At 42.5% G+C, this 20816-nt stretch overlaps 1 protein-coding gene across 2 annotated transcripts in view; it reads right to left on the bottom strand.

Annotated features, from left to right (window-relative positions):
- LOC145351504 (glutamate receptor ionotropic, delta-2-like) overlaps window positions 1-20816 on the bottom strand; it is a 380118-nt gene that overhangs the window by 342070 nt on the left and 17232 nt on the right. For both annotated transcript variants that reach the window (XM_080201102.1, XM_080201103.1), the window contains exon 2: window positions 705-860. In XM_080201102.1, coding sequence (XP_080057228.1) covers window positions 705-860 — 156 coding nt within the window. The remainder of the gene's footprint in view (window positions 1-704; window positions 861-20816) is intronic.

Below are 20816 nucleotides of genomic sequence, written 5' to 3'. Positions count from 1 at the left end.
CTTCAGACAGGAAGTGGGAACATACAGATGAGAAATAGGAGAGGTTGAAGGATAGGAGTCTGCTTAGAAACCTAAGACATACTAGTGCACGTACAGGAACAGTTGTATGACGGTCTCTTGTTATGTCTTAACAGGTTAGAGTGGAAACAAACACTCTTTCACTCAATGGACAATGGAGAAAGGTATTGGAAATGGCTGGTGTAGTCAACTATGTCAAAAGATTGTAGTATTTCAGTGTAGCTTATGTGTTACATACCATTACATACAGTTAACCATGTCTGCTCTTCATGACAGTGATGAATAAAAAAAAAAGCAATGAAAACAAAATTCACTTTTAACTAAGATTTGCAAAACTAGACATTACTTTCAAGTTATTACTTGTGATTGTTTCCTTCATTTATGTACTTTTAAAGCTATTGATTCAACTTGAAAAGGATCTTTCAATGAATCACAAATGTAGACATATTAAACAGTTCTGATTATGGAAATCAGCATACAATGCCCCAGTGATATTGTCAAAATTAATACATTTCCAGAATAAAATTAACCTTTCAGCCTTAGTAGAATAGATTTTCATAATCAAAAATGAAACTCATGAGATAGGAAATCTTAAAACGTGTACAGTGAGGAAGATGACAAAAACTCCAACAATCTCCCCATGCTAAAGGTTAATGAGATAAATTACTGAAAAACTGGTGCCTTACCCTCTTGAACAGCTTGAAATGGATTGTTGGAGTCAACAAATCTGACAGAGAATGTTATCTTCTCATTTTGCAATATTTCTTCATTCATGTTCATTTCAGCTACAGCTAATCGAAACATTTTGTCATCCTTTCTAGCAGTCTCCTCAAAAATTGCACCTGAAGAAGGGAAACATATTGACATTAGCCCATTGATTGTAGTTTGCTTAGACAATGAATGGTAATCATTGGGAAATGTTTTAAGCTTTTGAACTCCACACCAGTGCCATGAATTAGAAAAATGTTAAGAATAAACTCGGGGGCAGGATTTTCTGCTCCCAATGGGCATCTTTTTGACTGGTGGGGGGTGGGGGGTGGGGGGGGGGGGTGGAGGTGGAGGCACATAAAAAAGGTGCCCAACCCACCACCATTCCACTCACACCCCAAGCTTGTCCCCCATTATACTTAGGTGGGGAAAGTGAAGTGGGGAGATGTTGCTGATATGGGCACCCCACACATTATATTTCACTTGCAATCAAGCCAACTGACCAGGATAACACACAACATGGTTGGCATGGGCAGTCTGTTTTTCAGAAGAGTGGCTCCATGTGCACAGTGCCCCTCACGATTCCCAGCCTCAAAATAAGATATGAACCATCCTCCCCCCCACTCCCAATTTTGTTCCTCGCCACCTGCCACCTCCGAAACCAGGTCCTCTGCTCCTCTCGTCCCTCTTCCTGGGGTCTTGGATACCTCCCTGCCCATAAAATCTGGGACTCGAGCAGCCATTGTTCCTCTTCCTGCTCCTCCTTGCAGTTCTGGCAGTGCCTACTACTGAGATCTGACACTGCCGAGATTGGATTGGACTTCCTGTGCAGTGCACAGTGGGAGTCCCACTGTGAACTTGTCTAGTCTGCTGACAACGTTATGGCTTCAGGTTGGGCTTCTTTCAGGTGTGTTAGCCAAAACATAATTTTCCTTTGGCAGGCAGGGGAGGGGCAGGTGCAGTCCATCTCTGTAAAATCCAGGGTTTTGATTCCCAGTGCTATACAATAATAAATTATTTTCATTGAAATCACCTTCACTCCAGTTCTTTCTGTCACTGGAGGAAGTATTTCTGAAATCAATATTTTCACAAGACATTCAACACTAATAATGTGCAAACAATACAATTGCATGTCTTAGTTAGCACAGTTGGCGTATGGGAAGAGTGCAAAAGTTGAAGACTCGTCAATTTTTGGCTCTAGGAATAGAAATCTGAATTTCCATTTTCTAGTTAATGGGTTTTATATTATTTTCCTTTAACCTGGGAGGCATTCCCGCCAGCCACCTCGAATGTGAAAATACAGCCAACAGGGTATTCCAGCAGTAATTAAGACACGCATGTCTTGTCCATCAGAAAAAATGTATTTTAAGTATTTATCACTCCATATCAAATGTACTTTAGGCTATATCATTTTTCAAACAAGTTCATGGGCCAGATTTTGCAGTAGGAACAGCAGTGAAGGTAACAGTGTTTGGCATTATTTTATGTATAAATTAGACAGCAACATCTGGTGATCACACAAGCACAGTTAAATGTGGACATCTGGAAGGTGCTGTCCAAAACACTTTGATTCTCCAAAATCTTTACAAAAGCAGTCACCAAAATCTTGCTGTTCCGTGCTGGTGAGATCCTATGGTTCCACATCATACCATGGATTTTTCTGAGGTAAAGCGTTGCATTCAACAGGAAACCAGTAGGTCCATAAGACATTGCTGCCAGTGAACAACACATTGCCTACTGCCGCCACCAAACATGCTGTGGAGAGGGAGAAAATTCCCACCCTACATCTTGTTGTCTGGTTCGCCATTCAAAAAAACCAAATGATGCAAAAGGTTACTATACTTGCCTCTTTATATATTATGTGTACTCCAAAATCATGAGGAAAAGTCAAGGCTCGGCCATTCTTCTTTTAAGTACCCAGCTAACAGTGTTTCAGGTCCTAATTAGTGCTGATTTTCTGATTACTGATTTTCACATTCGAGGTGGGTAGCAGGAATTGGAGTGCAATTTTTGATGAGGGTGATGAAGCAGTGCTTCATTCGTGCCTCCTTTAATCTCATCTATTGTATTCGCTGCTCCCAATGTGGTCTACTCTACTTTGGGGAGACCAAACGCAGACTGGGTGGTTGTTTTGAAGGACACCTTTAGTCCAACCGCAAGAAGAGCCAGAACTTCTTGTCGCTTGCCATTTTAACACATCATCCCGCTCTCATGTTCACACGCTCGTTCTTGGCCTGTTGTAATGTTCCAGTGAACTCCAATGAAAACTGGAGGAACTGCACCTGAGCAACAAGCATCTTACGGACTTAACATCGAGTCCAAAAACTGCAGAGCATGAATTCTCTCTCCCATGATCACCCCATTTCCATCAATTTATTTTATTATTTTATTTATTTTCATTTCTTTTATTGTTTTTCTTCATTTTTTAAAAATATCTCTTTCCATCTGTCTTCCCTCAGCACCGTCTCCCCTCCCCCCATCCACGAGGGTCATCTGTTACATGTTTCAGGTTGTCCTTTGGCACACTTACCTTTGCTCTGCCAATGATACATTTTGATCTCTTAATAGACCACCATCGATACTCTCTCCCCACAGATACTGTCAGACCTGCTGAGATTTTCCAGCATTTTCTGTTTTTGTTTCAGACTCAAGCATCCGCAGTAATTTTCTTTTATCTTAGTGGTAGTGGCTAAAAGTCCTGACTTGGTGCACTTAACTTTGTCCCATTTGTGTTGTGCAATGTTAGAACCTGTGACCCTCACTCCTCACATCCTCTCACCCACTCCCAATGCCCATTACCCACACCCAATGGGCCCTCATATCCTCTATGCCAATGCATGCATCTCCATTCACCCTATTGTCCCTAACAGCCCCAATTCCAACCAGTCTGGTTGACTGACCAGTCACAGCTGCCAGAGCAGGCGAAAGTACTGCACACCTCAGTGTGATAATTTCCAGGACTTACATGGGAAATCCATGATTGACCTCCCAATAGGACTCGTACAATATGAGTTCCCATAGTGATAGGTAATTACCTAAACAGGCGGTACTCATGTCCCAAGTCCTTTATAAGTCGGGCCTCTGAGCAGGTCCAGTATCTATCATCCAAGATGGGACTTGTGTACATGTACCACAGGCTTATAGTTTAACTTTTGCTTTACAAAATAAAACACTGTTCCTTTCCAGTTGGCTTCCTGAAGTTATTACACTGAGAATAGCGAGAAAGTAGCAAAGGGATTAAACATGCTATTTTAAAATGTGTTAAGAGATAGAAACTGTTCCAAAGAACAGGAGAATGACAAATTTTATATCTTTGTTCAAAGAGGAAATGAGAGAGGCCTGCCAATTATCAATGGTAGGTATAATATTAGTAATAAAATTTCAGCTGGGTATTGGAAATGTACAATAATTGTTGCCCTATGGAGAAGAGCCCATAAAATCTTGGTGGGAGGAAGGAAAGGGAGTGAATATCCCAATTCCCCTCATTCACATCAAATGGCCGAGCAAGTGGGCTTTCCATGACATTTTAAACCCTCTGTAGAGCCTCCAATTTGAGAATCGGCCCGTTAGCGTGGTCACCATTATTGCACCTCTGCACGCATGGAACACTTATCTCAAGCATAGGAATAGACTTGTCTTCTCAAGTTGTTCTGGGACCTTGTTGTTGCAATAGGGGAGGCACCATAGGTAAATAATTAGGACGCAAAATAAATGAATGCTTAGGAGGAAATGAATCTCCAATCGGAGATTTTCAACATGATTTTGTGATGGAGGGGTCATGACTGATTCCTCAGATAGAATTTTTTTGAGAAAGAAGAAGGAAAATATTGATGTTCAATAAATTGAGTTTACATGGACCTGCAGACGACCATTTGATAATGCGTCACACAAGGTTTAAAATATAGGGGCCATTAACATAAAAGAGAACACAGATGGCTGAAGGGTGGACAATAAGATCAACCAGTAAACAAATGTTTCTCAGACTGGTGGCAGTTAAGAGAGGGCCCCAGAAATCAGTACTATGATCAGAGTTGTTCTCCATAGTTGGTTCTTCTGTGGTTTACACATGAGTCAGAAGATATGATAAATTGTGAAATCTGAAGTGCGTGAGTGGGAGAACTGCAACATTTGTATGCCATGGGAAAGAGTTTTATTGTTACATAAATCTCCCTTGCTAATGTTAAAACTGAGTCATGGGAAAACTGTAATTAAATTGTAATACTGGAGCCGAGCAGGTGAGGCATTAGGCATCCTTAGAGTGTTATGAATTAAATAAATATTGGAACCAAAAAAAATAGTAAAGGTGACAGGAATTAAATAAATTAAATGGGAGGTCAGAAATTAAGTAACAGAAACTAGAGACATCATTAATTATCAGGGCTAGAAATTAAATAAATAATGGGAGTCACCGGCATTTACACCCCCACTAGCAGGGGAGATAATTTGTTTATGGAATGTTTGCAACATTATATTAAAATTAAGGGATTGGAAATAAGAATATAGTACAGGCTTTAAACAAATATTTTGTATCATAATTAATGACATGAACGACATCTCAATAAAGAAAGTCAAGAGGCAAACGGGAGGAAGTGAAACAATCATTAGCAGTAATGGAAAAGTATCAGAAAAACTACAAGGCTGACAATCTCCCTGGACCCAATAGCCTACACCCAAGGATCTTAAAACAAGTGGCTACAGAAATAGTGGATATATTAGTTGTAATCTTCCAAAATGCCCAAGATTTTGGAAAGATCCCTGTAGATTGAAAGCTATAAGTTAACACTAATGATTGTTTCACTTCCTCCCTTTTGCCTCTTGATTTTCTTTATTGAGATGTTGTATGTGTCATTTGGTTTCATTAGTCAGAACATTGAATGCATAAGGTGGGGCATCTTGTTGAAGTTCTACAAGACATTGGAATGGCCACACTTGGAATACTGTTTAAAGTTCTGGTCATCCTATTATAGAAAGGATATTATTAAACTAGAAAGAGTGCAGAAAATATTTACTATGATGCTACTGGAACTTAAAGTAATGGATAAAAGCAAATTACTGTGGATGCTGGAATCTGAAATCAAAAGAGAAAAACGTCCCAGCATTTTTTCTTTTGCTACCTGGCTTGATGGTTTGTGTTAGGAGAGGCTGGTCTAGACTGTGACTTTTCTCCCTGGAGTGTAGGAGACTCGCTAGATACTCAGCATTTTTTCCCAAAGGTAGGGGAGTCTAGAAATAGAGGGCACAGGTTTAAGATGAAAGGGAAGAAATACAAAAGGATTCAGAGGGGCAATTTTTTCACACAGAGGGTGGTGAGTTTCTGAAACGAGCTTCCAGAGGTAGTAGCAGAGATGGGTATAATTTTGTCTTTTATAAAGCATTTAGACAGTTACATGGGTAAGATTGGTACAGAGGGATATGGGCCAAACATAGGCAATGGGATTAGCTTAATGGTAACAACTAAGTGGCATGGACAAGTAGAGCTGAAGGGCCTGTTTCCATGCTCTAAACCTCTACGCTTCAATGCCTTAAATAAAGGTATCAAGTTTATTATAGTCAAACTTACTGATGGTACAAAGAAAGGTGGGAAAGCAAGCTGTGACGGAGACAGAAAGAGCACAATGTCAAACTCTCTTAAAATAATGGCTTTTGCAAGTTTCCTTTCATGCTCCCTTTTTGTACTTCTTCCATCTGTCAACTTTGATTCACTTTATGACCAGGATCTGTGCTCATTATTTTTGTTGCAACTTTGGCTGTTTTTTCCTCTTAGGTTATGTTGTCTCTTAGTCATCAGTATGTTTGTTATGGCAAGCTGAATGTTTGCCTTTGATGTTCAAACTGGTTTTGTATCAACTTAAGTTTCCTTTTGATCACTTGTCATTGGTCTTCTGTGGGTTTACTCATAACAGATTTGCCCAGTTTTTGATGAGAAGTATAACTGGATCAGCTATATAAATACGGTGGCTACAGAAACTGGGATTTCTTTAACAAGTAACTCCCCTGCAAAGCCTGTCCGCGCCATCTACAAAATATGAGTCAGCAGTATGATGAAATATTTTCCATGGATGATTTGATTGTATGAGTGCAACTCCAACAATACTCATCAAACTCGTCACCGTCCAGGACAGAGCGCCCATTTGAGTGGCACCACATTCACCAAGCTAAGCATTTATTCCCACAACCACTGGCACATAGTGAGCCAGGGGTACCATTCACTGTACCAATTTGCCAAGGTTCCTTTGACAGCACTTCCCAAACCCACAATCTCTGCCATGTAAAATCTGGCCCAGGACAAGGACAGGAGATGCATGACATACCACCATTTGCATATTTCTCTTCAACCTTCACACCATCCTGACTTGGAACCATATCACCGTTCCTTCATTATCTCTGGGTCAAAATCCTGGAACGCTCTTCCTCATAGCACTGTGAGTGTCCTTACAACTCAAGGAATTCAGCAATTGAAGAAAGTGATTTATTAACTTCTCAAGGGCAATTACATGTGGACAATAAATGCTAGTCTTGTCAGTAACATTCACATCCCATGAATGTTTTAAAAATACAGCAGCTTTCTTCTACCACTAACATCTGCCCCCAGCTGTGTCCATCTGCTGCTGAAACTTTTATCAGTGCCCTTGTTATTGCCTGCTCCAACTATTCCAATGCTTTCCTTCCCAACCTCCTGTACTTCATAAATTACAGCAGATTAAGAAGTCAGCTGTATGTATATTACTATTACAACAGGTTCTACTGTCTTAATATCTCAATCATCAACAATCTACATTGGGTATCATCTCTTCAGCACTTCAAAGTGCCCATCCATGTGTTTAAAACTCTGTACAGTGACATTTATCATTATTTTTTATAACTGCCCGAAGTCCCAAAATTTGACAGACTTAATGCTGTGTATCCACCAATATTCACCGTTAATGGCTGTGACACCTTCACTCGTCTAGGCCCTGTGAACTAGAACAGGATCATACTGATAATTCCGAAAGACTCGGAATAATGCGTCAGATACACCAGTTCAAATCCCGCCACAGCAGCTGGCAGGAATTCAATTAGATCCTCCTTCTACATAACTTTCCAAACCCACAACCTCTACCATCAAGAAGGACAGGGGCAGTAGACTCACATGAATATCAAATTTCCCTCCAAGCCACAAACCATCCTTATCCAGAAATGTATTTACTGTGCATTCACCGTCACTGGGTTAAAATCCTGGAACTTCTATGGTAACAGCCCCATGGATGTACCAACACTACATAGAACACAACACTTCAAGAAGGTGGTTATCCATCAGTTTCTCAAAGCAATTACGATGGACAATAAATGCTGGCCTTGCTAGCCAGGCTCATGTTGCATGAATAAACAAGCGTAAAATCCCTCCTTTAACTCTTCTGCCTTGCTACTTCCCTCTACTCCTTAGAGGTGCTGCTTAAAATCACCAGATATTGAAGAATTTGGTTACTTCTCCTGATAGTTTCTCCTTTGGGTTATCACGCTTTTTTTTCAAATAATGTCTTTTTGAGAAGCATTGGCATATTTTTTTCCATTTGCAGATGCTAAATAAACACAATTGTTGAGGCAGGTATAAAGCCCAATTAAGTTACATTTTATTCTGATATGCTTCACAAATTAGTTCTTCCTAGTCTTGACTTAGCAAAGATTGAAAAAAACATGAGTCAATTAGCACAGGCATTTGTGTAATTCCTGGCAACACAAGTCTCTTGTGCATTACGAGCCTTTTTTTGTTACAACTTTTATTTATTCTCAGCAGACATAAAGGCAAATATGAGTGCAGTGCATAGAACCTGGATCTTTGGAGAAGGTACTGGACATCTTATATTTTGTGTTACTGGAGGGATTTAGGGAAAGTAAAAGTCTCCTTCTGCAGAAAGTACCTGCATGTTGAGGAATGACTTTGGAAACTACAAGCTGATTGATGTAAAGAGTTGCTCTGACAAGAGATCTAAAGCACAGAAGACAAATACAACAGCTGCCTTCACCAGCACTGCAGGACACCATTGGCATTAAGATCAAAAATCTAAATCTTAAAAATTGTCACAAATGTCATACAATACCATTTAATATCAAATTCAACTCTCCAAACAGTGGGTGTCAGACCAATTAGCATAGGAAATGAGATCTGTAAAACCTGACAAATGGTTACACAGTTGTAGGAAGTTTTCAGCCATTTTGATAATGGTGATGGACAATAAATAGAAAATAGTCACAATTTGGCATTCTGTCATGATAGCTTTGTCATGTGTTCCAATTTAGAAATTAGGAAATATTCATACTTATCAAAACCCAACTGAACTGAACTTCCAACCTTCACTCAAACACTTCAGTTCCACACAAATAATTAATTTGATGCATATTGTTGTGAATATCTACTGTATTTTATAATTAATGACCAGGGCCAGAATTTTACCATCCTGCCTGCCATAGGAATTGGGATGGGCGAGGGGCAGATTGTTGACCTCAGGCAGGATATTACGTTTTTGGAACGAGCGAGGCCTTAAAACCCAGCCCTGATCACAAGGATCATATCCCATGGTGTAATGTAGAACATGTGCCAAGGACACCATAAAAGAAGTCAAAAGCTAGCAATTCTGAAAAAGAGGGCCATAAAACTCCATAAGCAATAGAAGATATTCATATGGTTCCCCAGAATCAAGGAAAACTTTGGAATTAAAAGGCTGTTAATTTGCAAAAAAAATCCATACATATTATTACATTAGATACAGTGATTCAGGGTGGAATCTTGGATAAAAGTTATTCTGTTTCATTTACCTGTGTGTTCTTGCTGACTGAAATAGGCCATTCAGTTTGGGGACAGGCAGAGAAGGCAGCTGTAGGTTTGGTGCAGGTGAAGACTGCATCTCAGCAAACAGAGAGGCAACCAGAGATAATGGTCCATGACCATGATGGTCAGTTAGGCTTGCATTTCAAGTGGAGAAAAGATTAAATTGATTGTTCACTGTATGGTTGGGGTTCTAAGTTTGGACTTTGTAAGGAAAAGGCATCTGGAACATTGGCCTGGCTTGCAGCTAATGGAAGAAAGCTATCATGGTCCCTGTAGAGCCTTGTGCTAGAAAGCAGTCGGCAGAGCTGACTCAAGAAGCCTGTGAGGGGAATCATCTGGCAATCCAAATAAGGAGCTGAGGTATCCATAGTCATGAGGTTGGTGAAGAAAAGGATGGAGATCTCAGACACAAAACATTAACAAAGGACCTGCAAATAATCTTACTTCCAGGTTAACAACTGGAATATCAAGGAGAATTCAACTCTGAAGGGTTGAGGCATATTGTTGGGTTGGTCCCAGGAAAACTGAATGTACCTTAAAGATTTTGTAAAATAGGGAAATTTTTGGGGAGAGAGGTGGCGCTATAAGTAAAAAGTAGAACGCAGTTCATAGCACAAGTCTTAATAAGCTAAGTGTTAAGTGGTGCTTGTCTTGTTTACAGTAACATAGTTGTGAACAAGAAAGTTTGGTCTTATTTAAAAATGTGAAATCTTGTGGCATTGTTCTGTCAGTTCATTGCTGGTTGTATTGATTTCCTCTTTATATCTTACGGTTCCCCAACATGATCGTCACAATACAGAGTCACAAAGAAAAGCAGGAGAGGCTCTTTTCACAATATCTTATAACTTGCAGACACAAAGTAGGATACATTTCATAATGTGAACAAAAGCTGCAGGATAATATAAAGGAGTAAATACACAGAATCTTTTGGCAGTAGCATTACAAAAAGGAATTAAAGCCCTGGTTTCAACAATTTACTGAGGTAATTGCACACAGAGGAATAGATCTTGTTAATAATTGCCATAACTTGTTTATCAAGGCTGCATAATTATAAAGGGAAAAACTTTTTGGTTGGACCTCAAGTTATTTGAGTGTCTTACCAGCAGCATCCAATGATTCGATGAAAAACATTCTTTTTGTATTGATGGCAACTCTAAATTGCAGAATTTTAGTTCTAGAAAGGAACATAAGTCAGGATCAAAAAAAAGTTTGTTCGGCCAACCTTCTCCATCCTTTCCTGCCAGGCACCTATTCTTCTTCAAGTCTCATTGCATTTATATAGCTCACCCCGTATTCTCCATTTGGTTTTGGGCCTTTTGCTTCTTCTTCCTGACCACATCATTTCAATCTATTCTTGGCTACTCCCTTGATGATTTTGAATCTTCACTGGTCCCCTGACTTACTGAGTTTCTTTCTCTTCTCTCCACACATCTATCTCAGCAACTGTATCTCAATAATTTCCAATCATTGGTTCCCTTGCCTTGATGTTGCCCAGGTTTCTGCTCCATATAACAAAGCCAAACTCTCAACTTGCTTTCAGTTCCAGCAATACTTTCCTATCGCGTAATACTCGGAGGCACTTCTTTCAAATGGTCCAATCATGCTAAACCATTGGTTAAGACCCAATTTGCATACTTCTACCTTCTGCCACCACATGTCCTGAAACGATCAGAAGGACCATGGCCCCAGGTACTTCAAGCTGCTCACCTTGTCTGGATTTTCCTCATAATCTCTACAGCTTCACTCTGATCCACTTCACCATGGATCAAACTAACAAAACAATCTGTTCAGTCTTTAAGGACCCGCATAGAATCTTATATCCAGGGTAACAACTGGATGTAAGATTACAGTAAATGGCAGAATCCTTAAGGGTATTAATAGGCAAAGGGATCTTTGTGTACACATACACTGTCACTGAAAGTGGCAACATAGGTGAAGAAGGTAGTCAAGAAGGCATACGGTATGCTTGCCTTCATCAGCGAAAGATTGAGCTTAAAACTTGGCAAGTCATGCTGCAACTTTATAGAACCTTAGTTAGGCCGCACTTGGAATATTGTGTTTAATTCTGGTCACCACACTACCAGAAGGGTGTGGAGGCTTGAGAGATGGTACAGAAAAGAATTACCAGGATGTTGCCTGGTATGGAGGGCATTAGCTATGAGGAAAGGTTGAAGAAACTTGGTTTGTTCTCACTGGAAAGACGGAGGTTGAGGGGTGACCTGATAGAAGGCTACAAGGTTATGAGAGACATGGACAGAATGGATAGTCAGAAGCTTTTTCCCAGGGTGGAAGGTTTATGGTGCAAGGAGCAAGGTTTAAAGGAGATGTATGAGGTAGATTTTTTACACAGAGTGGTAGGTGTCCAGAACTCGGAGATAGTGGAAGCGGATATGGTAGTGACTTTTAAGGGGCGTCTTGACAAATACATGAATAGGATGGGAATAGAAGGATATAGTCCCTGGAAGGCTAGGGGGTTTTAGTTCAGTCGGGCAGCATGGTTGGTGCAGGCTTGGAGGGCCGAAGGACCCGTCCCTGTGCTGTAATTTTCTTTGTTCTCTTTGTTCTTTTGTCGACTAATCTTCATATCCCTACCTTCCTGCGTATTTCTTTTAATACTCAGTCCTGTTCTTATCATCACCAGCAGGTAGCTCAATATCATTTGCAAACTTCATTGACCATGACAATTCTTGTCTCACTTGTCCAGTTGGAAGATCCATGGCGATGAGGAGGAGAAAGGGGCTCAGTGCCGATCCTTGGTACAATCCCACTTTGATTTTGAAACTATCATCTCCCACTCACTGCTTCTTACTCTTATCAAACACTCAATGGACATAGTGTCTGAGTTACATATATTCCCAGGAACTCCATGAATTCTAGTACATACCCAGACTTTCTTGCAATGCATCCAGTCATGGGCATTCTCGAAACCGAGGAACATGGTTGAATGCTGCTGTGTGCATCTTTAATTCTTTTGAAGGCAGACCCCTCAAATTCAATGTAAGAAGGCCAAATAAGAATAGCCAAACTGTTTTATTTAACAGTGAGTTAACACGAGGATAAAGACTTAACGATCAGATTAAATTAGTTCAATCAGTACAACCTCTTGTTGCATAATAATAAACATGTTACATTTTCTCACATCAGTGGGTTGCATTTCTTCAGATAAATACAATTCCCTGCATTGTGCTGCAGCCTTGCAGTTTTCCATTGAACCCTGAAACCTTTGCTTGATCTGCCATCGTGGCTCTTGTGTGTTTTGTTTTAAATCGTCCTATAGCATAATTGCATTACAGCCTTCCTAACACAATGGCAACGGAGTGTTTAATGATTGCTGAAAACTGCTTACTGTTTAGCTTATGGGAAAGCAATATCAAAGCGCAACTCCCAACCAGCTTAGCCACCCATGCGTTCTCTTTGAACTCATGAGTACACCGTGTTTTACAACACAGCATTTAAAAGCAATCATTTTCCTCAAAATTGTTTTGCAATGAGAGTCAAACAAACTGACAGATGAATCTGTTATTAACTTTTCTGTGTGGGGTGCCAGAAAAGTCTTAGTGCAGAGAAAATCTGAATTGCATTAACTCAAAAGATTTTGATCATCTTTCACAGTTTAAATGCACGGAGACTTATCTATCTAATAGATTTTTTTTATATAGAGAAACAGGTTAGCTTTTAGATTTACACCCTGCTGCCATTTTTCTTTTCATTGAAATTGATACAATTTCTACTCAATACATCATTGTTTGTTCATTTTTTTTGTTTAGTAAATTAAGCTAGGTGGTACCCTGATATGATCTTCATAACTTATTGAAGACTGGAGATAGATCCTATGGAAGTAGTTACATTATTCTATTGGTTGAAAAATAACTGACAGTTTTCCATTAGAGTGCTTCATTGCATCTAGGTTTCAAGGCACTGTGGAAGCAAGGGAATTGAGACATATTTAGAACAGCGATTGGAAACACGAGAGCCTGAGAAAATACAGCCACCAAAATTGTCTAAAGGTGGGTAAAAAGAAAATTTAAAATTAAAAGACTAAAGGGGCAATCATATGAAAAGAATTCTAAGTGCTGAAAATGGGAGAGTTTCAGACTCGTTTAGTTTAGCAAGTTGATCTCACCAGCAAGGAAAGGAGATGAAGCCTAATCTCACCAGGAAGCTGGCTGCTGAATTTTGGGGGCGCAGTTGTGCAGGCACTCTGACCTCCTAGTACACAGTGTGCACACAATCACTCTCACTGTCATTCTTCCCCCATGGATATCAGTACCCAGGAATCCACTACCCCCCCCCTCCCCCACGTTCCCGTGATTGCCACCCCAGCCCCCGATCACTGCTCTGGCCAATCATACTTCCATCCTAGCTAATCTACCCTCTCTGCCCCTTCATTGAACCCCTCTTCCCTCCCCCATACAGAGCTCTACCCCAATCATTCCCCCATCATGGATCTGCTCTCCACATGCCGCACCTCCTTCAGGCTCCATCCCTTGATGTTCCGTGCAAGCGAGCACTGTCTGGCACTGCCCTGACCACCAAGGAGGCTTGAAAGATCTCCATTCTCACTGGCATGGCCACCATGTCCCTGTTGGAGGAGATCATGGCCACGATTCTCCCATCATGATCCACAACATTTTTGGCGGGTCGGGATGGAAGATGCATGTCGCCGGCCTTGTTCTTAGATTTGCGCATGTGCTGGAAATGCTTGCGTATCCCCCAAAGCTGGCGAACAGTCGCCTGTCAGACCACACTGGAAACCAGCAGGAAGGCAGGTAAGTAGTATGTTTTAAATGTCTTTCAAATCTAATTATCAGGAACTTTCCAGTCCCAATTGAATCTCCCACCCACCAGGAGTACTTCGTTCCAGCGGGGTTGAGAATGGTTCCCCACATTTGGGGAACCAGCAGGAATCCCCAGCAGAATGAAGGGGGGACAATTGGGGCCCTGCAGAGTGTTGGGCAGTGGGGGGTGGTGCCCCCAGGCATGGGCACCCTGGCACTGATGATGTAGTGGAGGTGTTGGCATTGGACTGGGGTAAACACAGTAAGAAGTCTCAAAACACCAGGTTAAAATCCAACAGGTTTATCTGATAGTAAACGCCATAAGTTTTCAGAAAGCTGTTCCTTCGTCAGGTGAGTGGAGCATCCTGATCAGAAACAGGGCATGCAAAGGCACACGCACTTTACAGAATGCTGATTAGAATGTGAGTTTTTACAGCTAATCTGCTAATCGCCTGGCACTGCCCAAGGGACAAAGTGCCCATGCCTAGGGGACACCTTGACACTGCCCACTGAGCATCGGGCAGTGCCAAGAGGGCAGGGCCTCGGGGTGATTGGTGGGAGCGCGGGATCTCACTGTCTCTCTGCAGACAGCATTAATCTGGGATGGAGAGAAGGCAGCGATTGGAGTGGGCTTGGAGGGTGTTGGGGGGGGGGGGGGGGATGGTTTATCGGGGGGGCAGTGGCCTGCCTCCCGGAGTTGGGTTGGGGGTGGGGGTGGGGGGGGAGCGGGGGGGGGTGGGGGGGAGGTCTGCTGGGGTAATGGGACAGGGGGTCAGGGCTGGCCCTGGAATTGTTGTGGGTGCTGCGATCAGGCTGTGACAGGGCGTGCGTGGGGGGGTTAGCTGGAGGGGCAGCACTGCAGAGGTCCTGACCTGGCCACCAATTCAGCTGGCCAGCAAATAGGGAGTCTTATAGATCGAGACCACTGTGCGTGCGCAGAGTTCCAGAATTGTCAGACTCCGGCGCGAATAGCCCCTAGGCCCCTTGGATTTTTAATGAGATTCACGACAGGGACATCTTCAGTGCACAAAGTGCGGAGATTCAGGTGAGAAGCTAAACTGACAAAGCAGTCGGGATCTAGAACAATTTTCCCAACAATTCAGCACTTTTGGGAGAATTCCGACCCATATGTGATCCTCACCAGTGGGGAACTTGATCAGCAAACAGGTAAGGGCAAATAAGCCCAGACAATAGCATCCAGGATTCACTAATTACATTGAAATTAGGCAATGAATATTGAACATGAAGCTGATTTCGCTGGCAAACATCGTGAGGGGCGAAAAACCGGGCGCCAACCCGGTTTTCGCCTCTTGTCCAATCTCACCAGCTCACCACACCAATCGAATGGCGGGACGAGCCGATAAGATCACCTCTAAGAATTGTTGTACATCTTTTTGTTTCAGGCACAGGGATCAATATTCACTCGTGACTGGTCCCTTTCGGACAGCCAGCTCAAGACGCTTGTGCAGACTCTTTATTTGACTAATTATAGCACGGTGCCACGTACGACTTGAGCTGCAGGCAGAATGCTCAGTGAGGGCCCAACAATGTCTGTGGCTAGTGAGTGTTCCAGCTCAACGTTAGCTCTTAAATGCAGGATACCTGCGAATGAAGGGTGGAGACAGCAATGTCAGAAAAAGTTAAAAAGACCCCAAATGAGGGTTCAAGGTGAATGAATGCATCTTTACATGGCATCTCCTACCCACCACACCATACCATCAACCTCCCACACTGCTCAATGCTCCACCTCATCCATCCCTCGCATTCAGGATTCACTCCTTACATTCAGTTAATCCATATCATCCACACATCAGTGATGCTCGCCTCGCTCCAGTCTGCTGTCTCACTCCCATCTCAGACTGCCTTGAAATACTTCCATCCAAACACTTCTAAGAGAAGATGGCACAAAATAGAAGGGAGCAAAGCAGAAGTAGCAGGGGAGAGGCATGCCTGCAAGACCTGAGCCCTGTGAAGAAGATGGTGACCCCAGTTCTTGCACCCAACTATGACTGGCATCACTGAGAACATGGAAGATGCTAGAATGTTTCTGTTTCTGCTTTATGCCCTATCCAAATTCCAACTTCACCCTCATTCTGTATCATGAGCAAAGACTGTTTGCTCTCCATTCCAGCCCACTCCACCTTCTTTAACCCCAACCTTCCTAATCTGATTCTAGATACCCAGGAATGACTTCCTGGCCCATCAATTCATCTTCAGGAGGAAGAGGGCAAGCAACACCATGAAGAAACCATGTGAGTTGATTGGGAGCTCTGAGTCACCAGCTCAGACACTGATACTAAACTACTTCGAGCATAGAATCAATGTCAGCATGTAGTGAGTCGCACAATAGCAATGCTGGAGCAAAGAACATGTGTCCAAGCTCCTCAAATTTAGAGATATTCGACAATTTCTGCTGGAAGGAACTGAGATGAGAACTTTGAAGATGGAGCCACCAAGTCAATGCTGATCACATGCACACAGAGATCTTCACTGGCAGGTCTGCCAAACAGCCTCCTGTGATTGTCAAGAAGCAGGGAAAGTCCAATTCCAAAGTGACATGCAGCATGAAGACCATCCCTTCCACATGGGAGTGGTGACATCACCATGTCAACGCTTGTGGACCAAGTCTTGATGTAATGGCTGGTGGTCACTATCTTCGCTTCCTTTATAGCAAAAGTGGAAGCAACACAAAAGGTACTGTACCGAAATTTCAAATGCAGGTCATGAGATCCAGGTTTGCCGCCATGCAGGCTCAGACAGCTGTCGTCATGGCTTTGCAACTCAATGCTCAAATGGCACGCAGGCTAGAAACAGTCTTAAAATCCAGTCTCCAACATATTATCAGATAGTAGAATTCTGCCTCGTGGGAATGGCCTGTCGAACAAAACGTTAGTCTGAAGCTCTCTCAGGGTGACTTCATAAGTAGGAGTGTGAGGCAGGTAAAGACACACATAGGACAGGCGCTAAGGAATTGTGCACAGTTGACTAGTTCAGTTTCATTTGTAAAAGTGATGTACTATTGGATCGAGATGTTCAGGAAAGGTGTTGGCATTTCTTTCAGGAACATGGCTAAGATGGAGCTGCTAATTCACATCAAGAAACCATGCAAATGACATGTGCATGTTATCAGTGCTCTGCGATGTAAGGCAGCATTTGGTCGGTCAGTTCATCTTGTTGGAGTAACGATGGTTGCTGAATCTCTGGAATATACCTGTTTGCTGACTTATCCTGCAATGTGTATTTATTAGCTGTGGCTTTCAAATAAATACCTACTCATAGTTTATCAATTCCGTGTGTGTGATTGGTGAGTTTGTGTAAAGAAGCCAGAAACGCCACAGGGACCACAGTGATGATATGTCCCATATGGATGGTTAGCTTTATAGTGGAAAGAGATTTCCCCTAACAGAAACAGAGTCTGAGTATTTTTCAATCCCTCAGCTAGAGCAAAGAAATCTTAACATAGTGGCAATGGCTTCATTCTTATAGTGATGTTTTGGAAGATGCTTCAGACCACGAGGAATCTGTAGACATGCTCTGGCATGTACTGGGATACTCTCCATTGACAAGAAGTGTTCTTGCAATCTAGATTTTCTGATGTCTTTAACTATATGCCCATTGTCCTCGGATAGTTGGGTGGCAAGGAGCAGGTGTGGTCATCAGCCAAGTGTAGTTGGAGTATTTCAGCCAGCTTTTCGTTCTTCTTGCAGATGGGAATAACAGACTGCCTCAGAATGTGAGTGTTGTGACTGTCACCAGTAGAGTGGGCATGCTTTGATTTTATGGTCACATACCAACTATGCATTTGATGGACTGGTAATCTTTGTTGTTGCTATACTGCTCCCCTTTGAAACGCTAGCAGAGAGAGTGTGGGGGTGGGGGGGTGGGGGGGAGGTGGGCAATGCTTGAAAATCATTGTGCATCAAGGGGATGGCTCCTGCACCACTGGAATCCAGCTTCCCAGACAAAGACATCTGCCCTATCATCATCATCATCATCCTCCTTACTTAAACAGAACAATATGAACTCACTTCTCTTTGCATATTTGGTCCTTTTCGCTTCTCAAATGCAGCAGCAGCATAGTATCAAGGCTGATATCAGCCCTTCTCACACCCCGACCTCACATCTTCCTTGAAAAATATAAGAAAACACTATAGGAAAGTGGTTTTGGGTAATGGAAATGTTCCATTAGGAAAAAAGCTTTTCTTCATTCTACTGAACAGAGGGTAATGTTCTGATGGAAATACTTTTCTCAGTTAGAAAGACCCACTGTTACACCTGCTGGCAGCACTGACCTCACCTTGGTGAGACTCTGCATGTCCTCCTGAAGGAGATGGGCAAGGACATGCCCACATTCTTGTTGAATCTGAATTGCCTCAGGCCTTACTCCTGGGTGATGTGCTGGTAAGAATATTGCTCTCTGAAAATCCATGATGAATAAGGAGGGCCTTCTGTGGAAAATCCTTACCTTTGCCCTCTTGCTGCATTTCTCAGTCATGTTGCACAGACACAAACTACAGGCTCCTTACCTGCCTCTGACTTTGTGTTGACAGGTGACTAAATGCTCTTCCATTATTGAATGGATTCATCAACTCATTAACAGGCTCTCAAAATCAAGCCACAGTACTGCCACAAACTTTATCAATGCAGAAGTAAGTCAAAAGCACCTCACCTGCTGGTTTGATGGCTGGCCCTTTTAATTGCATTAGTGAAAGGCCTCCTCATGAGTTGAACACATGTTAAGCTGTCAGTGATTCGCACAACTATCCACTGAGCCTGTACAGTTGAAGTTATGAAAACCTGAATCAAATCAGCCAGAACTGCTGATTGATGTTACCATCAGGTCTGTCCTGAAGCCTCCAGCACAGGTACAGAATGCCTGCCTCCTTCTTGGCTTAGGTCGCCATGTGGGTCATGCCATCAGTGCAGCATCTGTCACCAGTAGAGTGGGCATTCCTCGACGTTATGGTCACACACCAACTACACATTTGAAAGGATTGGTAGCCTTTGCAGTTGCTAAGCATGTGCCAGTAACAGCCCAATTTCATAAACATTTTAATAGAAAAAAAGTGTAGTCAAGTTAACTTGCTGAGTGTGACAAGCCTCAATACAGAATGTACACAGCACATTTCTTCTGTACATCTGTCAATGATTTGCACAGTTACAGGAATACAAGTCAGGTAGAATCACAGAAAGACTACAGCACACAGGAGGCCATTCAGCCCACTGCATCTGCACCAGTCCACTACAAGACCAATTCACCGAGTCTGACTCCCTTGCCTTTCCACTGTACCCTGAAAATTTTCACTTTAGTTAATGATCCAATTTCCTTGAAAGCTGCAATTGAATTTGGCTCTAGTCCATTCTGCAGTGCAACCAGTCACTGGGGAAATCGGTTTTCTTCAGATCACCATTGCTTCTTTTGCCAATCACCTTAAATTGGTGTCCTCTGATTCTTGATCATTCCACCAAGAGGGACGGTTTTTCCCCATCTGTTCCATCCAGGCCCTTCATGATTTTCAACACCTCCATGTTTAGATTCTATGTATTAGGCTAATTCTCCACCTGTGGTTGAGAAGCGCCACACTGTAGAAGCTTAGTTTTAAACAGCAGAAAATGCCAATCCTACAATGTTGATTTATTGCAATATATTGTTCATTGATATCACTGAATAAACTCAAGGCCAGAGCCTTCTGGTCTACCCTGTGGCAAATTATAAAGGGAGAGGTTATGGCGTCATTTAATCAGGAGGTAGGAGCGGCAGGTGGGAACCCCACCAATTTCCCGTCTCCACCCTGATTAAGTCTGGTAAGGCATGTGGATGGCCTCCTGTCCCACTATCTATTGAAGCTCTTATATGGGCAATCAATGCACTCTTCAGAACCTCATTCCACTGCCACTACTATTCACTCAGTGGCGAGTGGGGGACTTGCATGCACAGAGCCCGGAAAGCAAACGAGGTTGGGGTTTCTTGTTGACTTCCGGGGTTCCTCGTTCAAATGGATTTAGTGCCAGCTCAAAGGTCCTGGCACCAGGAAAGGGGGGGGGGGGGTGGTGAGTGCATCATTCACATTGTTTGGGTCTCTCAGTGATCCAGGCTATTAGCCCCCTGGTGGCACAGCCATTCAAGAGAGTCACCAGTCTCTGTTTGGCCTGAAACTCCCAACAGTTGGTACTTCAGCTAACAGGCTCCTTGATCCTGGGGGAAGATCCATCACTGCCAGCCCATCAGATGCCTGAGTAGAACACAATGCCTTCCCTAAAGAAGCCAAGTGGAGCACTCACTGGTTCTTCAGCCGACGCTGTCACTTCCATAAGATTCTGGCCCCTAGTCTCATCTGTCCAATGTTCTGCTGTCTGCCACTCTCACACACAACTCTCTCCACTTACTAAAAGGAATAATGTCAAAAACACTATAAGCATTGAGGCTGAGTAATGAAAATGTCTCTTTAAAAGGTTTTTTAAGTAAAAATTAAATTAAAAAATACTGTTAAGCAGGAAGGATGGTG

This window comes from Carcharhinus amblyrhynchos, chromosome 13 (assembly GCF_965287045.1).
Source record: "Carcharhinus amblyrhynchos chromosome 13, sCarAmb.v2.hapA, whole genome shotgun sequence".
Taxonomy (NCBI): domain Eukaryota; kingdom Metazoa; phylum Chordata; class Chondrichthyes; order Carcharhiniformes; family Carcharhinidae; genus Carcharhinus; species Carcharhinus amblyrhynchos.
This window is presented reverse-complemented; position numbering and strand designations above follow the sequence as displayed.